Raw genomic sequence first — 14,658 nt, 5'->3', positions numbered from 1 at the left:
GGTGAGCTAGGGCTGCTGGGCCTCTTTCATTCATGTTTCTCTGCCTCCCTTTTATTTCTGCAGGTAAAATAGCCCAGGATAATTGCTGTTCATTTAACCCTCACAGGAACACAGGAGGCTTTGGTTCGCCGTCTTTGCTGGTTTGCAACTTGAGCTCTCTTCAAAGTCCAATGCTTGGATAAACTGGGAGGAGCACAGTTATTTTGTTAAAGCTGAGGTTCCCCTTTGGAAGAAAAAAAAAAAAAAAGGCAAAATACCTCCTTGACTGGATAACAACTCTGCTTGTTTTTCTTTCACTCTTTATTCCCACCATCTGAGACCCGCCACCACAGAGTTCAAACATTGACTTCTATAGCTAAGCTTTATGCGAGAAGTGTTTAAAGGTTATTATCTAATCCTCTTAACTGGAAAAGGAAGGTCGTTTTTTTTTTAGGTTACTTCCTGATCTGAGGTTATTTCATACACTGTACTTGTGTTTAAATGTGTTTTTTTTTTTTTTGCATCTGGGGAAATGGTGTTGCTTTTGTGTAATCAGCCCGGTAATAGAATTAAAGAAGATTGAAGAACATGTTCATATAAGGAGATGGCTCAGTTCCCCTCTCAGAAAGCTCGCCATGGTGGCACCTGCTCGTCTGGCCCTGCCTCCCGGGCTCAGACAGCAGTCACACAGGACACAACTCGCTGTGATGTCAACACACAGATGGTGGTGGAGAGCCCTCATGCAGACATACAGATGGCACCTTGATAAAACATACTAGTCCACCCACTTTCTTTTTTCCTCCTGGCCATGAAAAACAGTCGGACGGAGGAGGCCAGAGTGCGAACTGAGCCAGTGGAGTTCATTCGCCCACAACAATGGCTCCCACCATGTTTCTGCATGCCATGGATGTGTTTGTCAGCTGTTTGCTTTCCAGGCCACAGTATCACAGTATGATTAGGTACCAACACCAGAATGCTTTCTCTCAACCCTAACAGGCGGACAGACGAGGAGTGGTCCAGACATAACCCCTTCTGCTATTGCTAAATATGTTTAAAGCCTCAGAGCAGACAGCAGGGAGCATTGGGTCATAGCAAATTAATTTAGGAAGCATTGCCCCTGGTTGAATATCAGGAAACTAGAGGTGCACAGGGTTGAAAGTAGTTCTAAAATGTTTTCTTCTGGCAGCACTACAATCATGTGCCATGAAGTGGAGTTTTCATCCCATCCAAAGAATACACTCACTGATTTCACAACAACTCAAAGAACTCACCATTTAACGGTCCAGTGGGCACAGGATCCTCTCAGCCTTCAGTCATTCTGAATGGTCAGGGGCCCCCACCCCTTTCTATGGACTGGTATTTGTATGGCAAAAGCAATATAGAAAGGAGTATTTTTGGATAAAATAGTGTAGGTTCAACCAAATGGGGGAGCAGTAAAAAAGTGAGCGGAGCCTTGGTTGACGAGCAGTTTAAGTAGGCTGGAGAGCTCTGACGAGTGGTTGTAATGGACTGTGTGTCCGTTGCATTTACACTTTCACACAAAATTCATTTTGTAGATCTTTAAAATGGACCGTTAACTTTCTCGAGCCATCAGTGGAAAATATCTGCCTACATTTCTCTCTTTATATTACCAAATCAATGTACCATTTTATGGACACTTTGGTGAATTAACAATTATATGCTTAGTTAGAGCTGTGCCAATTAAAGCTGCTGATCTGGCAGGTGGGCAGAGCACGGAAGCTTAAAGCTTCTCTTTCGTTATCAAAGCTTTAATAATCGGTGTGAAGGAACATCAAATACAGATGAAAGTGAGGCTATAAAGGTGTTCTTCCTATAAGGTTTGAATATTGAATCAAGATGTGGTGCACCTGCTGCTGGTTATAACACCAACACACTCAAGTTGGTTTGACAAAAGAGGCCACGTGCCCATCTTCCCAAACCTCTCTCTGTCGGCAAAGTCCTTAATCCCCCTTCCCTTTTGCCCTGGCTGTCTTTCTCTCCCGTTCTACAAAGACATTGTGTCTTGTAGAAAAAGATGAGCGAAAACTGTTTTTCACCTTTGTACTCATCCCTTGGTTGCTTTATCCACATTAGCAAATCATAGCCTGCTGACCTACACTACTTCTACTGTTGCATTTGCATTTAAAACTGATTGCTTGCTCCCAGAAGTGCTGCTTGCAGCATTATCGAGAACTGCTAATTTTGTCCATCAAAGTCGTTGCAATAGCACAAAGGAGATGAGCCCTGCGCACAGCATTTGAGCGAACTTCAAGGGCCAAATCTGACGACCATTTCTCAATTCAGTTTGTCCAATACAATGACTAAATAAACACCTACAAAACTAATGACATTCCCATCAGCCTTAGCTGCAATTGTTAGCATGCTAATATGCTAAACTAAGATGCTGGACATGGTAAACATGACACCAGTTTAGTGTCAGCGTCAACTGTCGGTATATTAGCATCCTGATGTTAGCATTTCATCTTCTTTCTTAAAAAAACTACAAATGAGACCGTTGGGCTTGTGAAATGCCACTGCATCTGTAATGTGTTTTCATTGGGGCCACTTCATATGGGATATTATGGAAAAACAATGAGTGAATTGGATAAGGGCTTATTTTCCAGAGTCCTTAGTAGCTGTAGATCCCTACATTCTAACATGTAGTTTAAATCTCAATTTTACAATTCAGATGTTTTGTGCATTGTTTTAAAACCTAAATTCATGAGTTCATGAACATGTGGGTGCTTTTCATTCTGAAGCCATACATATATTTATACTATTTAGTATTAGTAAGTGCAGAGGGGCAGTGTAGGGGCTTGTGTTGTACAGTTGCCATCCTGTGGTGTTCAGAGGATGAGGACTACACTCAGTGTTGTGAGATATATTTGAGATATTCAGATTTTATTTTTATTCAGTTAATTTAATCGCATTAATTTAGATGGTTTCACTGGAACTACTTAGTAGGTTTCCTACATCAGGAATTAATGGACACCCAGCAGCCAATCAGAATCGAGTATTTACCCAGACCACGGTTAAAAGGATTCTTGTTAGCTTGAAAAGTTGAATAGGCAACTATGGTCCGTCCTATTAGCTCTTCATAGCCTCTTTTATGTGGATGTGCTTCCCTTCACTTTCCCTCCGGACATCTGAAATCACAGGCTGTACTGAAGTTGATGAGAAAGCGTGGTGCAAGTATACATTAAACAGACAAGATTCAGTGTCATCCTTTTAAGGTGATAATTATTCAAACCCACACACCATCAGCTGCCTAAACAGTGGCGAGGTGGATCAGAGGTTAGCACTGTCACCTCACAGCAGGAAGCTGCTGGCTTTAACTCCCTCAAAGTTGACTTTGGCGTTTCTTTGGAAAGTTTGCATGTTTTCCTTTCTGCCTTTTTCACCAAAACATGTGTCTGGGTGGTCCACTTACTGCGTACTCCAGAACACACATGTTAGACATTAATATTCCCAAATTTGGCCTTGCTACCAAGTAGAAGGAATAAATACTGCTCAAACTGTAGACTTCTTTTTTTCATGGTACATTGGTTGATGCCTCAGGGGAGAAGCACTGAATTTGCACTACTTAAAACATCTAAATCAATAATGACCGACCCCTCCATCCACAAGGCTCCATAAAGCTCCTAATATGGCTTTAGTGTTTACTTTATCTGCATTGCTTTGTCAAGCACTGTCCCTGCAGCATCACACCTGCTTACTTCTCTATCAAATCCACTGTGCTCGGACTCTCAATCTTTCTTCAGTCCATGAAGGGGGCTTCTATAGACTGTAAGGTAACGCCCACCTTTATGGACTGAGCCCAGAGTATTTTTGTCTCCAGATGAAAAATGAGAGCAATATCTCCACATATCACTTGACCTACTTACACCTCAGCTGTTAAGTTCGCACTGAAACGAGTGGGTGGATTTCCGTCTTTTCTCCCAGTCATTTATTTCATTTTGTGTCGCTCCAATAATGGAAGTGAGTGACACTAATGGCACGTCCTCTTTCTGTTGTCAATTTTCCAATTTGAAGATGCGGATGGACTGCGATTACATTAATATTTCCTCAGATTATCTCTGACCTGTATTTTTTGTCGTCAGTTTGATGAGCAAAGTGTCAGATTGTCTGGATGCTCTTGCAGCACAAACACTCCCGCCAGCTTCGCTGATTCCGTGGCCGTTTGCTAATGTGGTGGTCAACTGATTTTCAGCAGTCTTTTTTGTGCCTTTTGGTTGGTTTGAAAAATCTCTCCCTTCACAATAAGTCTTGTTTCTCAGCTGGCTTGGAGCTACAGTTGCACCGCTCGCTCCCTCATACGGCACGGGATGTTGTGTTTGCTCCATCAGGCCTTCTTGTCCCTTATGTTAACTGTTAAATGGTTATAATAACACAGTGCCTTTTTTTTCTAAAGCCACTGTAGGGAATACATTTGCCAAAGAGTATTGGCTTAAATGGATTTTCACAAGGAAGGAAGGACATTAACAACTCTTATGTAAGTGTTTTGCAATACCCCTCTATCTTCATTTGACAAATAAAGCATTATGTGTTGAATACCCAGTTCTATTATTCATCTTGATGTCATAAGCTTGAGAGAACTACAGGAACCTGAATATTGATTCATGTTACTGAATATTCTTTGTCCTGCCCCTCAGCTGAAACTGCATCAGACCCGCTCCAGCAAACACCCATATGTGTCACGTCGCCTCCCATTGCCTCATGTCATGACTATGTGCTTTCTCAACTTGTTAAATTGAGCTCTCCATTCATAGTTGAATCTGGAAATGTCTAAGGTATACAAACGTAATATATAAAAAATCACTGTCTTTTCCCCTTTGTGTAGTGTTGAAAATGAAGAGTGAAGACCTTGAGAATAAGTTTCCTGACGTCTGCCTTTTCTAACATCAGAACAAACTGCTTGTTAGCCAGGAGGCACTCAATTCTGCATTGTCAGTGCTTATTAACTTGCTTTTTGCTTACCTGCAGCCAATTAATAAGTATTCCACCCTTCATATTTAAATATTCTGTGAAAGCAGGCTGCTAATTGTACCTCCTACCCATAAGTGCGTGGTCCCCCTTGGTGGCCCCAACAAAATGGGATGAGTTTGTTTTTCTTGCTGCTACAATCTCACCCTGTGGACCTGGGATTGAAAGGCTTGAGAAAGGTGACAAATCACCTTCCTTCTACACGTGGGATCTCTAGCTGCCACTCACGAGCATAGCTGAGTGGACCATGTGAGAGTGGTTTGTGGTGGGACTTTATGTCAGACTCTGGATGGGAAAGAGCGGCTGGCTATAGGTTGTGGCCATGAATTTTTTGCCTTTCACCACACTGACTCATGGGAGTGATTGATAGGGTTTGTTTAGAATAATGTCAATAATTTATGTTGAGTTGTTAACATTTATGGTTGCATTTGAGATTAGATGGAAGCATTCCAAACATTGTGTTTGTGGGGTAATGCAGTGGCTTTCTACATGAACCTGCATAAAAAAAACTGCAGTAATAAATGAAAAAGCTCCATTTATATTGCACTACATTGTTAATGCATTGCACGTAATCCCTTAAAACCACCAAAGGTATGTTGTCTACTCCTCTTTTATGCTCCCAACCTTCTCTGAAAGGTTTAACACCCCTTTTGTTGCTATGCTCTGCCGATTGTGTTACTTTACCAAGTGATGTTGTTGTGATCACACTCCTCTGTTGGAAGATGATGATAATTACTGTTAGGACATTTGAGGTTTCTTCGGACAACACGTCGTACAGGGAGCTTATGCCGTCAGATATTGAGCAACTCTGTTTTAAGGTTGAGCCCTCATGCTCATCAACTTCAGGGTTATTGTGTTATTAAGACTGTCAGCATGTGACGGTGGATACAGCCTTTTTGGCTTGTTTGTTTTATTATACTCATCATGCAGTCAGGAGAAACCAAGTGAGGCCGCTGCTTGGAGGGCTTCAGAAGTCATTTAGCATGAATAAGCTAACTGAAATGGTGGATACAAGCCTATACTTTAGGTTTTCTAGTGCTCCACATGAATGACTTTGAAATGTGTTCTACCCTATCTGTAATATCCCAGTCTGTTTGTTTTGTTGTAATGCATTTGACTGAGTACATTGTTTTGCTGGGACTCTTACAGAGATTTGATTTAATAAATGGCGTACATTATAAGTAATAACTTATTATCCTGCTGAGATTTAGTGTGTAGTGTATACTCTTCTTTTCCTTCATCCACGGCTCTTCTTTATAGATACATTTGATTTAACAGAATCATTTGTGACAGTTTCCCCCTTTTTTATTAAATTTTTTTTTGACCTGAGCAGTTCAAGGAGTTATGTTTTGTGTGTTGTGCTCACTCGTGCACATAAACTGACACTAGAACACGTATCAGGATTTCTGTTTCCACAGGATATTCACCTGGCTTTGTCACATGGCGAGAGGAATTAAAGAAAGCAGTGAGAAGCTTAGCCTGCATTAGTGTGTGTCTAGCTTTATTATCTGTGCTCGCCTGTGTTTACATAGCTGATGATCCACTCTCATTTATCTGCAGCCTTTCAGGGTTCATTAAAGTCTGCCTTTTTATTAGAAATGTTGGACATTTTGATCAGAAATTTGCTGCGGTCAATCATTAACACTGGGAAAGTGCCCTTGTCGCATAATTTATACTCCAAGTTAAACTTTAAACCAAAAAATGTTGCATTTACATAGATATACAATTTACTACACTGTTGCCAACTGGTACAACAAAACAATGACTGAACCAATGGCCGCTTTCTAAAAGTCTGTGCATGTACTGTTCTAAACCCCGGAGCTTCACGTCTGTCCTACAGTGCACAGGAGGTGACAGAAAGCTGCAACAGCGTTCGGTTTGGATTCAACTGAAGAAGAGCCACTATTTAGGGAGGGGCCGTGGATCTTTGATTACTTCATTTAAAATGTTGCCATGACTCTCTACACTCTCTCCGCAGCGAGAGTGCTCGCCTGTCAGTGCTGAGCCAGCTTTAACAGCTCTGATGTAATGACTCTCTCATTGCTTGTTATAATGGGCTTCATCACCCATGTGTCACTAATCAACTCCCTCGCAGGCATCTTCTGATGCCACATGGTTCAGCCAAGTCTCCATGGTGCTTCAGTACTTGGTATCCATTGCAGATCTCAATAAGCAGTTCACTTCATTCAGACATGGCAGGGATCAGGGACCGATTAATGGAGCCCATTTACACAGGATGAACTAGATTCCTTAATGTCCATATTGTGTTGTTGTTGTTTCTTTGTGTACAGATTTATTCTATATTGTTTTTGGAGTATTTGTCTGTCAGTTTGACCACAGTGCTCAAATCTAATTTTGCCTTTTGTGCACATTTCTGAAATGCATTGCTATTGCACCCAAATTCTTCTAATTCAAAATCTTAGCTTTGACATGAAGTGTCTTCATCATGCCCGTTTACCTTTTTTTTTTTTTGTCGGGAAGTAGATGATCGTGATGACTATCTAATGAGTTAAACGTGTAAATGTTTGGCCCACATGCCAGGATTATGTTGAGTAGTGTTCTTTTGCCCTTTTTTTCGGCGCTCCAAGGAAATACTGATCAACAGTCGTTCCAGAAAGGGCTGAATTGAAACTGCAGTAGCTTACTGGAAATAAATGCAAGCTTGTTGTACGGTGTTACATTACACTGGACAGGTATTACTGTCATTTTGTACACTTTGTACATTATAGTGGTGTGTTGAACAACATGTGGTGGTTAGATCATTTATCCCCTTTTATTTTTTTTTAAGTATTCCTTTTTAAGGAGCTTTTTTTTCTCATCAGTGGGTTGGCCTTCAATCCCATAGTCCTCTGTTCCTTGGACAGAAGAAGACACTGTTTTCTGCAGGGAAACTGCTGAAGCATTTCCTCCAGTGCAGACCTCGCTGTGCCTTTTTGATTGGAGGAAATGAGGCAGCAAAAAAGGAGATGACAGCAGCCTTTTAGGGGCTCATACTCCCTCATCTCTTCTGGTTCACCCAAGTTCAGACAACTTGTGACAAACACATAAATGTTAGGAAAGCTGATTCCCCTGTGGTGGAAACTTTAATCACTTGTTGTTTTCACTTGCTAAATCTATTTCAGTCACAAAGAGGCAGTATGGCTGACAGGATCTGAACAGGTGTTTAAAGGCTTGGCAAAGTAGGAATATTCATTAGGAATATTGATGTGAAACTAGGCAGGTGATCTTTTCTTGTTTTGTCCTCACTCATTTCAGCTGTTGTGGCTCAGTTGTTGTGTCTGTGACACAGTGAGTCACCGTGACAGCGCAGCCCACATGGCGGTCACACTTCTGCACCTACTGCACCCTGAGGTGTCACATCCATGTTGGCAAAACATGACACAAGTGCAGAGTCTTGGATGAATATAATATCTTTGTGAGATTCAAATGCGGAAGACTACTACTCATGCTGTATTTAACTTTGTCAATTCACTGCAGCTTGTTCAAGATGTAATCGTCCCCACTAGGTCATATTTAGCTGATGAGTTTCTGGAAAGACATCATGCCGATAAAGGGATTAATTGCAGCGCTTTTGCTTCTGTCTTCACACCGCCTGTAGGAGGGTTGGAGCGTATTAACTATGAAGTAAAAAATGGACGAGACTCCTATTTCATGGTGACAAATCTGTGGCCTCAGTGCTGCTCCGTCTAATTATGATAATTTCCCACATCAAATAGTCGGAATTAAAGGGCGGTTTGATGTTCATCTCAGTTGAAGTAGCAGCGATGTGCGTGTGTGATATTTTTGACTTTGAGGATACAAGTGGCTGTAACGCTGGCATGAATGGAAGCTTTTGGAGGTAAACATGTTGTAACATAAACCGCATGAACCACTTTGCTATAACTACGCGGGCTTTGCTGTGGATACAGGTTTGAACATTATAATTTGTCAACAGGTGACAACACGATTGAAGGAGAGGGGTTGTTACTTTGCCTCCGTGAGCACACCAATGGGGCTTTACTGTGTCAGCTGCACGACTGTTTTTCAGTCCTAAAGGCTTGGTCGGCATGCCCAGACACACATTTGTCTTTTGGTCGTTACATTGGGAGTTGTTGATCATACTTTGCCAATCCAACTGAAATGTTATTTGACATTTGTTTGTGGATGATAGGGGACACACTTTTTTAATTCAAAATATGACATTTTCAGTTTCTGATTTCATTTTCACCTGTTCGCACAGAGTGATTGCCAACATCAATAGAACCCTGCTGCTAGTGTTGCTAAAGAACGGCTTTTGTGCTTTTGAAAATTTGCTTCATTTCCCTCTAACGGCTCCAAAATCCTTTGCTTACAAAGCTGTGATCCCCATTCATGCAACAGACATGATTTATTCAGGAGGAATATCAGACAAGCATAATTGCAGTGCCAGTAGTCAAGCAGTTCCTGATCTGATTAAGGTTTAAATCCCTCAGACTGCCATGCTGCTACTCAGTAAGGTTTTCTGCATTGATAGCTTGACGTTGGGCAGTACAGTAGTGCATACTCCAAGTCTGATAAGGTGATAATACATAGTGTATTTGGCCAACAGTAGAAAGAAAAAAGATTGTCTACGTTTGTTCGGGCCATGCCTGGTTTTATCTCAGTTTGTCCTGTATCAGTCAGTCGGTCAGTAAAGCAACATAAAGCTTGATTCTAATTTCCACCACTCAGTGCCTTCAGTATTACTGTACTTAAATGTGTGATTAATGGGGTCCTCCAAATAGTGTGCTTTTGTAGCATATACTTAAACTGTGTTCTGTTTTTCTGACGGCTCTATATGCCCATTTATCTTACTTCCCTGTGGTCATTTATGTTCTGTGTATTTGTGCTTTACTCCATCAGTTTTTAGGCTGCATTGCACAATGCCTGTCAAGACCATTGTGGCCCTGCTGGGGTGGGCCAGGTTCATTATACCCTCGGGTCGGGCCCGCCCGCCTCAGAGCAGTTATACTAATAACAGGAAACATGGCCACTGCTGCAGATGCTAATGAGCAGCTGCCCAGAGCCTGAGACAGCCTGATTACAGCAGGAAGAGTGTAGTTAACATGCACAAATGCTCTGAAACATCAGATGTGACTGAACCGTACGCATGCTGTGCTCCACAAACTGCAAGCAAACAGGAATATCACCAGTTAAAGTGTGTGTGTGTGTGTGTGCGTGTGTCTGTGCGTGTGTGTGTGTGTACAATTTAAATCCATTTCGTTTGACTCCTCATCTAGCGCAGAGAGATGACATTAGTTGTGCACAGTTTATGCTTTCATAACACCAAGATGCACTTTGAACCCACTGAACTGAACTGAGATGTGGGTCTTGCAGCTGCAGCACAGCAGGCTCCGACAGGTCTCTGGAGAGTGAGGTAAACTTACTTAACATTCAGCACTGCTATAATATCATTATTGTTATTATAGCTGATTGCAGAGCTTCAGTGCTGAATCAGCAGCAGCTCAATAGGAGGACTAAATTATAACGTGTTCTTCACAGCCAACACAGCCTGGTACTTCCTACCTCGGTCAATACCACAGCATTAAACAGTCATGAAAGGGTTGCCGGCTTTCTTCTAAAGTGTCATGGTCTTCTGCTGCTCCTCTACATTGAGAGGGGCTAGTGGAGCTGGAGTGGGTACCAGGATCAAGGATGCCAAGGAAGTCTAAAGAAATCAGATCAAACATTAAATATTATAAATGCAAAGACCCCCTGGTTTGGATAGAAAATGGGTCCCTGTACACATTGAAGCTGCACAAAACATCATGCATTGATGTTTAGACTGTAAGTTGAAGGGTGATGTTAAAATGTCACTTTACATTACATCCTTGTTATGCCTGTTTGCCTTTTCTTTGCCTGGTCTTTGTTCTGTGCCTGACATAAAAGGGATGGATGGGCCTACATGCTGCCTTTTGGTCCAGACATGTAGTGACTGTGTGATATATTCATTGTCACTGTAATTTAATGTGATGTTCAATAGATGGTCGGTTCGCCAAGCCCTTTTCAATTTCATTTTCCTATTTTTTTTCTTTTTTTTTCTTTTTTTCTCCTTGATCATATTGATGAAAGCTCCTAACAGTCTCAGTTGTCATTGGAAACGGGAGCTGGAAAGCAAGGTCTTAATTTGAGGCTGGGCTTTGTATCAAAAGCGGGGTGCTCTTCAAGCCAGCATGTTTTTTTTATTTTTATCAAAGTGTCAGACTTATTCTATAACTAACTCTGTTTGTTCTGTAGATTAAGTTTAGTCTCTGAACTCAACATGTTTGCCTCAGCATTAATGTTAACGTTACATATGATTTTGATTCTCTTACAGGATACTTTGTAGTCAGTGGGATGTTAGAGCGCTGGAAGCAGGACTGACTGCAGGAGCATGGTGAAGCACCAACCCCTCCAGGTCTATGAGCGCCAGCTGTGTTTGTCATGTATTACTGGGATCTACGGTTGCCGCTGGAAACGCTATCAACGTTCCCATGATGACACCACCAAGGTGAGAGGGCCGAATGAGCTACACCCATCTGGCTGTCAGTGATTTATGACTTTTCTTTTCCAGAACATAGTTTGACACAGTATAGCATATTGGATGCAGTACATGCATATGATTGGCATTAGATAATGCACACCTTTTCATGTGCGCTTCAGCACCTAATCTGGTAATGCACTACACATTTGACAGTATTATACTGCATGTCTTGACCTTTCACATCTTCCAAATTTACTTAAGTTTTACATTCAGGAGATTAAAGATATCCCCTTCTGTTGGTTTGATGCTTGGGTACATTTGGGAATGGAAACAAAACTGGTAAGCAAAGCAGTGGCGCTGCGCTTGCTGTCATTGATTATCTCACAAGATAATTATAAGCTGTAGACACACTCATATGTGCACATGTGCTCACATCTGGTTGGCAGTTAGTAAGACCTGATCATCTCATTGTCTGTATTTTATCACGTCAAGGTCATTTCCAATGATGATGTAGAAATATCAATTTTCAGCGTTCCTTGGGTTTTTTTGTGTGTACATTTTCCAATACCTTCCCCAAATGTTATATATAAAATAATATGCATTCCTCTTCTTGATTATTGGCTGCTGAATTTAAAAGCTATTATTGTGGCTCTTAAATGAATGCAAGTCTTCTCACAGTTCTGAATAACGATGCTGTGTAGGAAGTGGAACATTTACTCTGTTGCTGAATGTATTAGTGAGGGGATAAAAAACCATCTAAAACCCGTAGAACCATCTGTGTCTGGCAGCCATAGCAGTGTGCACTTAGACCACATGGTTTCTACATGTTTTCTCTCAACATTGATTTACAAAGAACAATTCTATTTGACCAAATATGTCCTTGCTGGCTTCCCCCATCCAGTAACCTTGAGCTTTCCACAGTGAGGTTAAATTGACAATCCAGTACTCTACTGTTTCCAGCCATCTGTCATCTCCTACGTTCTGCACATGGGTTTAACCTAATTTTGTAATTAATATTACGCAAAAGTTTAATTGTGACCCTGGATTTGGTATAGAACTACAACTCCGGCAGTTAGACTTGTCACACTCAACTCCCAACCAAATAATATTGCATTCCTTTTTCTTTTACCACACGTGTCAGGAAAAGTATTGCAGCCTGCACAAGATCAGCAATTCGTCCTGACCTTTCCGTTTATCTCCTCCACTGCGTATTTAGGAAGGACACCCAGGTTATGTTGCTGCAACAAACTCAAACACGCAGCACATATCCGTGTGTGCACTCACATGCACACAGACACTAGGGGGGATCATTTATTTATGCCTGCATACCATACTGTAGACAAGCAGAAACTGAGGACACAGACAATATACTGATGTTCACACACACACACACACACACCACACCACCACACACCACACACAACACACACACAATCACACACCACAACACACACACACACACAAGCTCCAAAGAAAAAATATGACCTGTATAAAACTGACATTAGGTGTGTAAACAAAGATGTACAAATAGCACAGGCAGGAATGGGTGGTAATATGTGAGAGCTCTTGGATCATATATAAAGCGGAACTAAATAAAGAGAGATTGATTTTTCCCTCCTGTTGGCAGGAAACTGGACACTGTGTAGCTCTGTTTCCTGTTGCGAGTTGGTTGTCTTTCAGGCCAACTGATAGAATAGTGCAGAGTCAGCATTCTTTGTTCACGGTGCTCATCCTTTGTTTGGACCGTGTGGTGGTGGATGCCACTTGTCTTGACCCCAGTGTAAGAAGCGCACAGTCAGGCACATGTACTCTGTCATTCAGTCAGGAAGAGGAGATTTTCCCCGCAACATTATTTTAATTTGTTTGCATAACGAATGGAGAGAACTGAGAACAGATTAAGCCTAAATAATGTGTTCTACAATAATTGTAAATAGAGAATTTGTCACAGTGCTACAATAATTATAATTATGTTATAGAGGCACAGAGCTATGTAATCAGCTATTTATTTGAGTGTCTACTAGAAGCAGGGAGCTGTCATTTCTATTAAGAAAGCTTCCTAGCACGGGTCAAGGTGATGTTATATAAGTCTGCATCTCTAACGATACCAGTAAGCAAACTGTGACCAATCAAGGACAGGTATCAGCTACATGTAACAGGACCTGAGCGAATCACAGGAGCGTGAGAACTGAGAATCTCCTGTTGAAACAACTGTAAGCTCATTCATAATCCACAAGTGGATCCAGCCATTTCTCTCCCTTTTTCATCTTTGTCCTCTGTAATGAGCCGTTCAGGTTGACTGGCTGTCTTAGTGAAGCTGCTTCCCTCTGTGTTCAAGGTGCTTTGTAGGAAGACGGCCCACGTCATGCGATACAAGCTGATCTGGCCTCTCAGTAATAATTGAAAGTATTTCCATTTAGCCAGTCTTTACCATTCGGCCAGACAAAGGCTTCAAAAATAGAAGCGAAGTAGCTCTGCCGTCATTTGTCTGTGATCGTGTGGTCTTCATTAGCCCTAGCCTGTGAAATATTGGACAAAGAAGACAGTTACCTAGAAGTAGCAGCTACACTTACTTGGTGGCCGGAATAATGACGTCTTGTTTTGTCCACAACACAAAGATGTTCATTACTCCCTGACGACTGAAGAACCCAAAAAATATTCACATTTGAGAAGCTGAAATCACTGAATTTAGACTTTTATTTTATTTTTTTCTTTAAAGGGGTTTAAAATGAATCGATTATCAAAATGATTGAAGACTAATTTATTAGTTGACTATTGCTTCATTTGCATTTCACTTGCTTTGTAGAACCATAGTTAAAATGATAAGAGACTGAAAGATGAAATGAACTTCACATTAAAAGTATTTAACTAGCAAAACGCAAGTTGACTTTTATTATGAAGTAAGCTTCAAATAATCATTAACTCAATATTGATTATACTAACTGTGATTTTCATGCAAGTATGATTTCGACAGCTGACTTTTATTCACCCCTAAAGGACATTAACATTTTCCAGGAATTTTCTTTTCTCATTTGTCCTCTCCTATTCCCTCTAACTGTCAGACAGAAAGGTCATAAGCTTTAATAAATTAGATGTGAGGTGACTCAGTGATGAGGCTGAGGGTGTAATGGATGGTTAGTCATGTTTATAATATACATTTTTTTTTAAAGTAAATCATATGATTTTTGCTTGTCGAGTCAGTGGTAAGAGTCTAGCAAGTAGTACCCTTACTTGCTAGG

General features: G+C 41.2%; 1 protein-coding gene across 1 annotated transcript in view; it reads left to right on the top strand.

The window, feature by feature from the left end:
• Window positions 1–14,658, top strand: part of gdpd5b (glycerophosphodiester phosphodiesterase domain containing 5b) — a 40,074-nt gene that overhangs the window by 3,370 nt on the left and 22,046 nt on the right. Inside the window, 1 exon segment of the mRNA XM_035680621.1 lies at window positions 11,276–11,449. Within this exon segment, the coding sequence (XP_035536514.1) occupies window positions 11,333–11,449 (117 nt within the window). The 5' untranslated portion in view covers window positions 11,276–11,332.

Source organism: Morone saxatilis, unplaced genomic scaffold (assembly GCF_004916995.1).
Source record: "Morone saxatilis isolate NCDOM2014 unplaced genomic scaffold, NCSU_SB_2.0 Contig8, whole genome shotgun sequence".
Classification (NCBI taxonomy): domain Eukaryota; kingdom Metazoa; phylum Chordata; class Actinopteri; family Moronidae; genus Morone; species Morone saxatilis.
The sequence above is the reverse complement of the archived record's forward strand: the minus strand, read 5'-3'. Positions and strand labels throughout refer to the sequence as shown.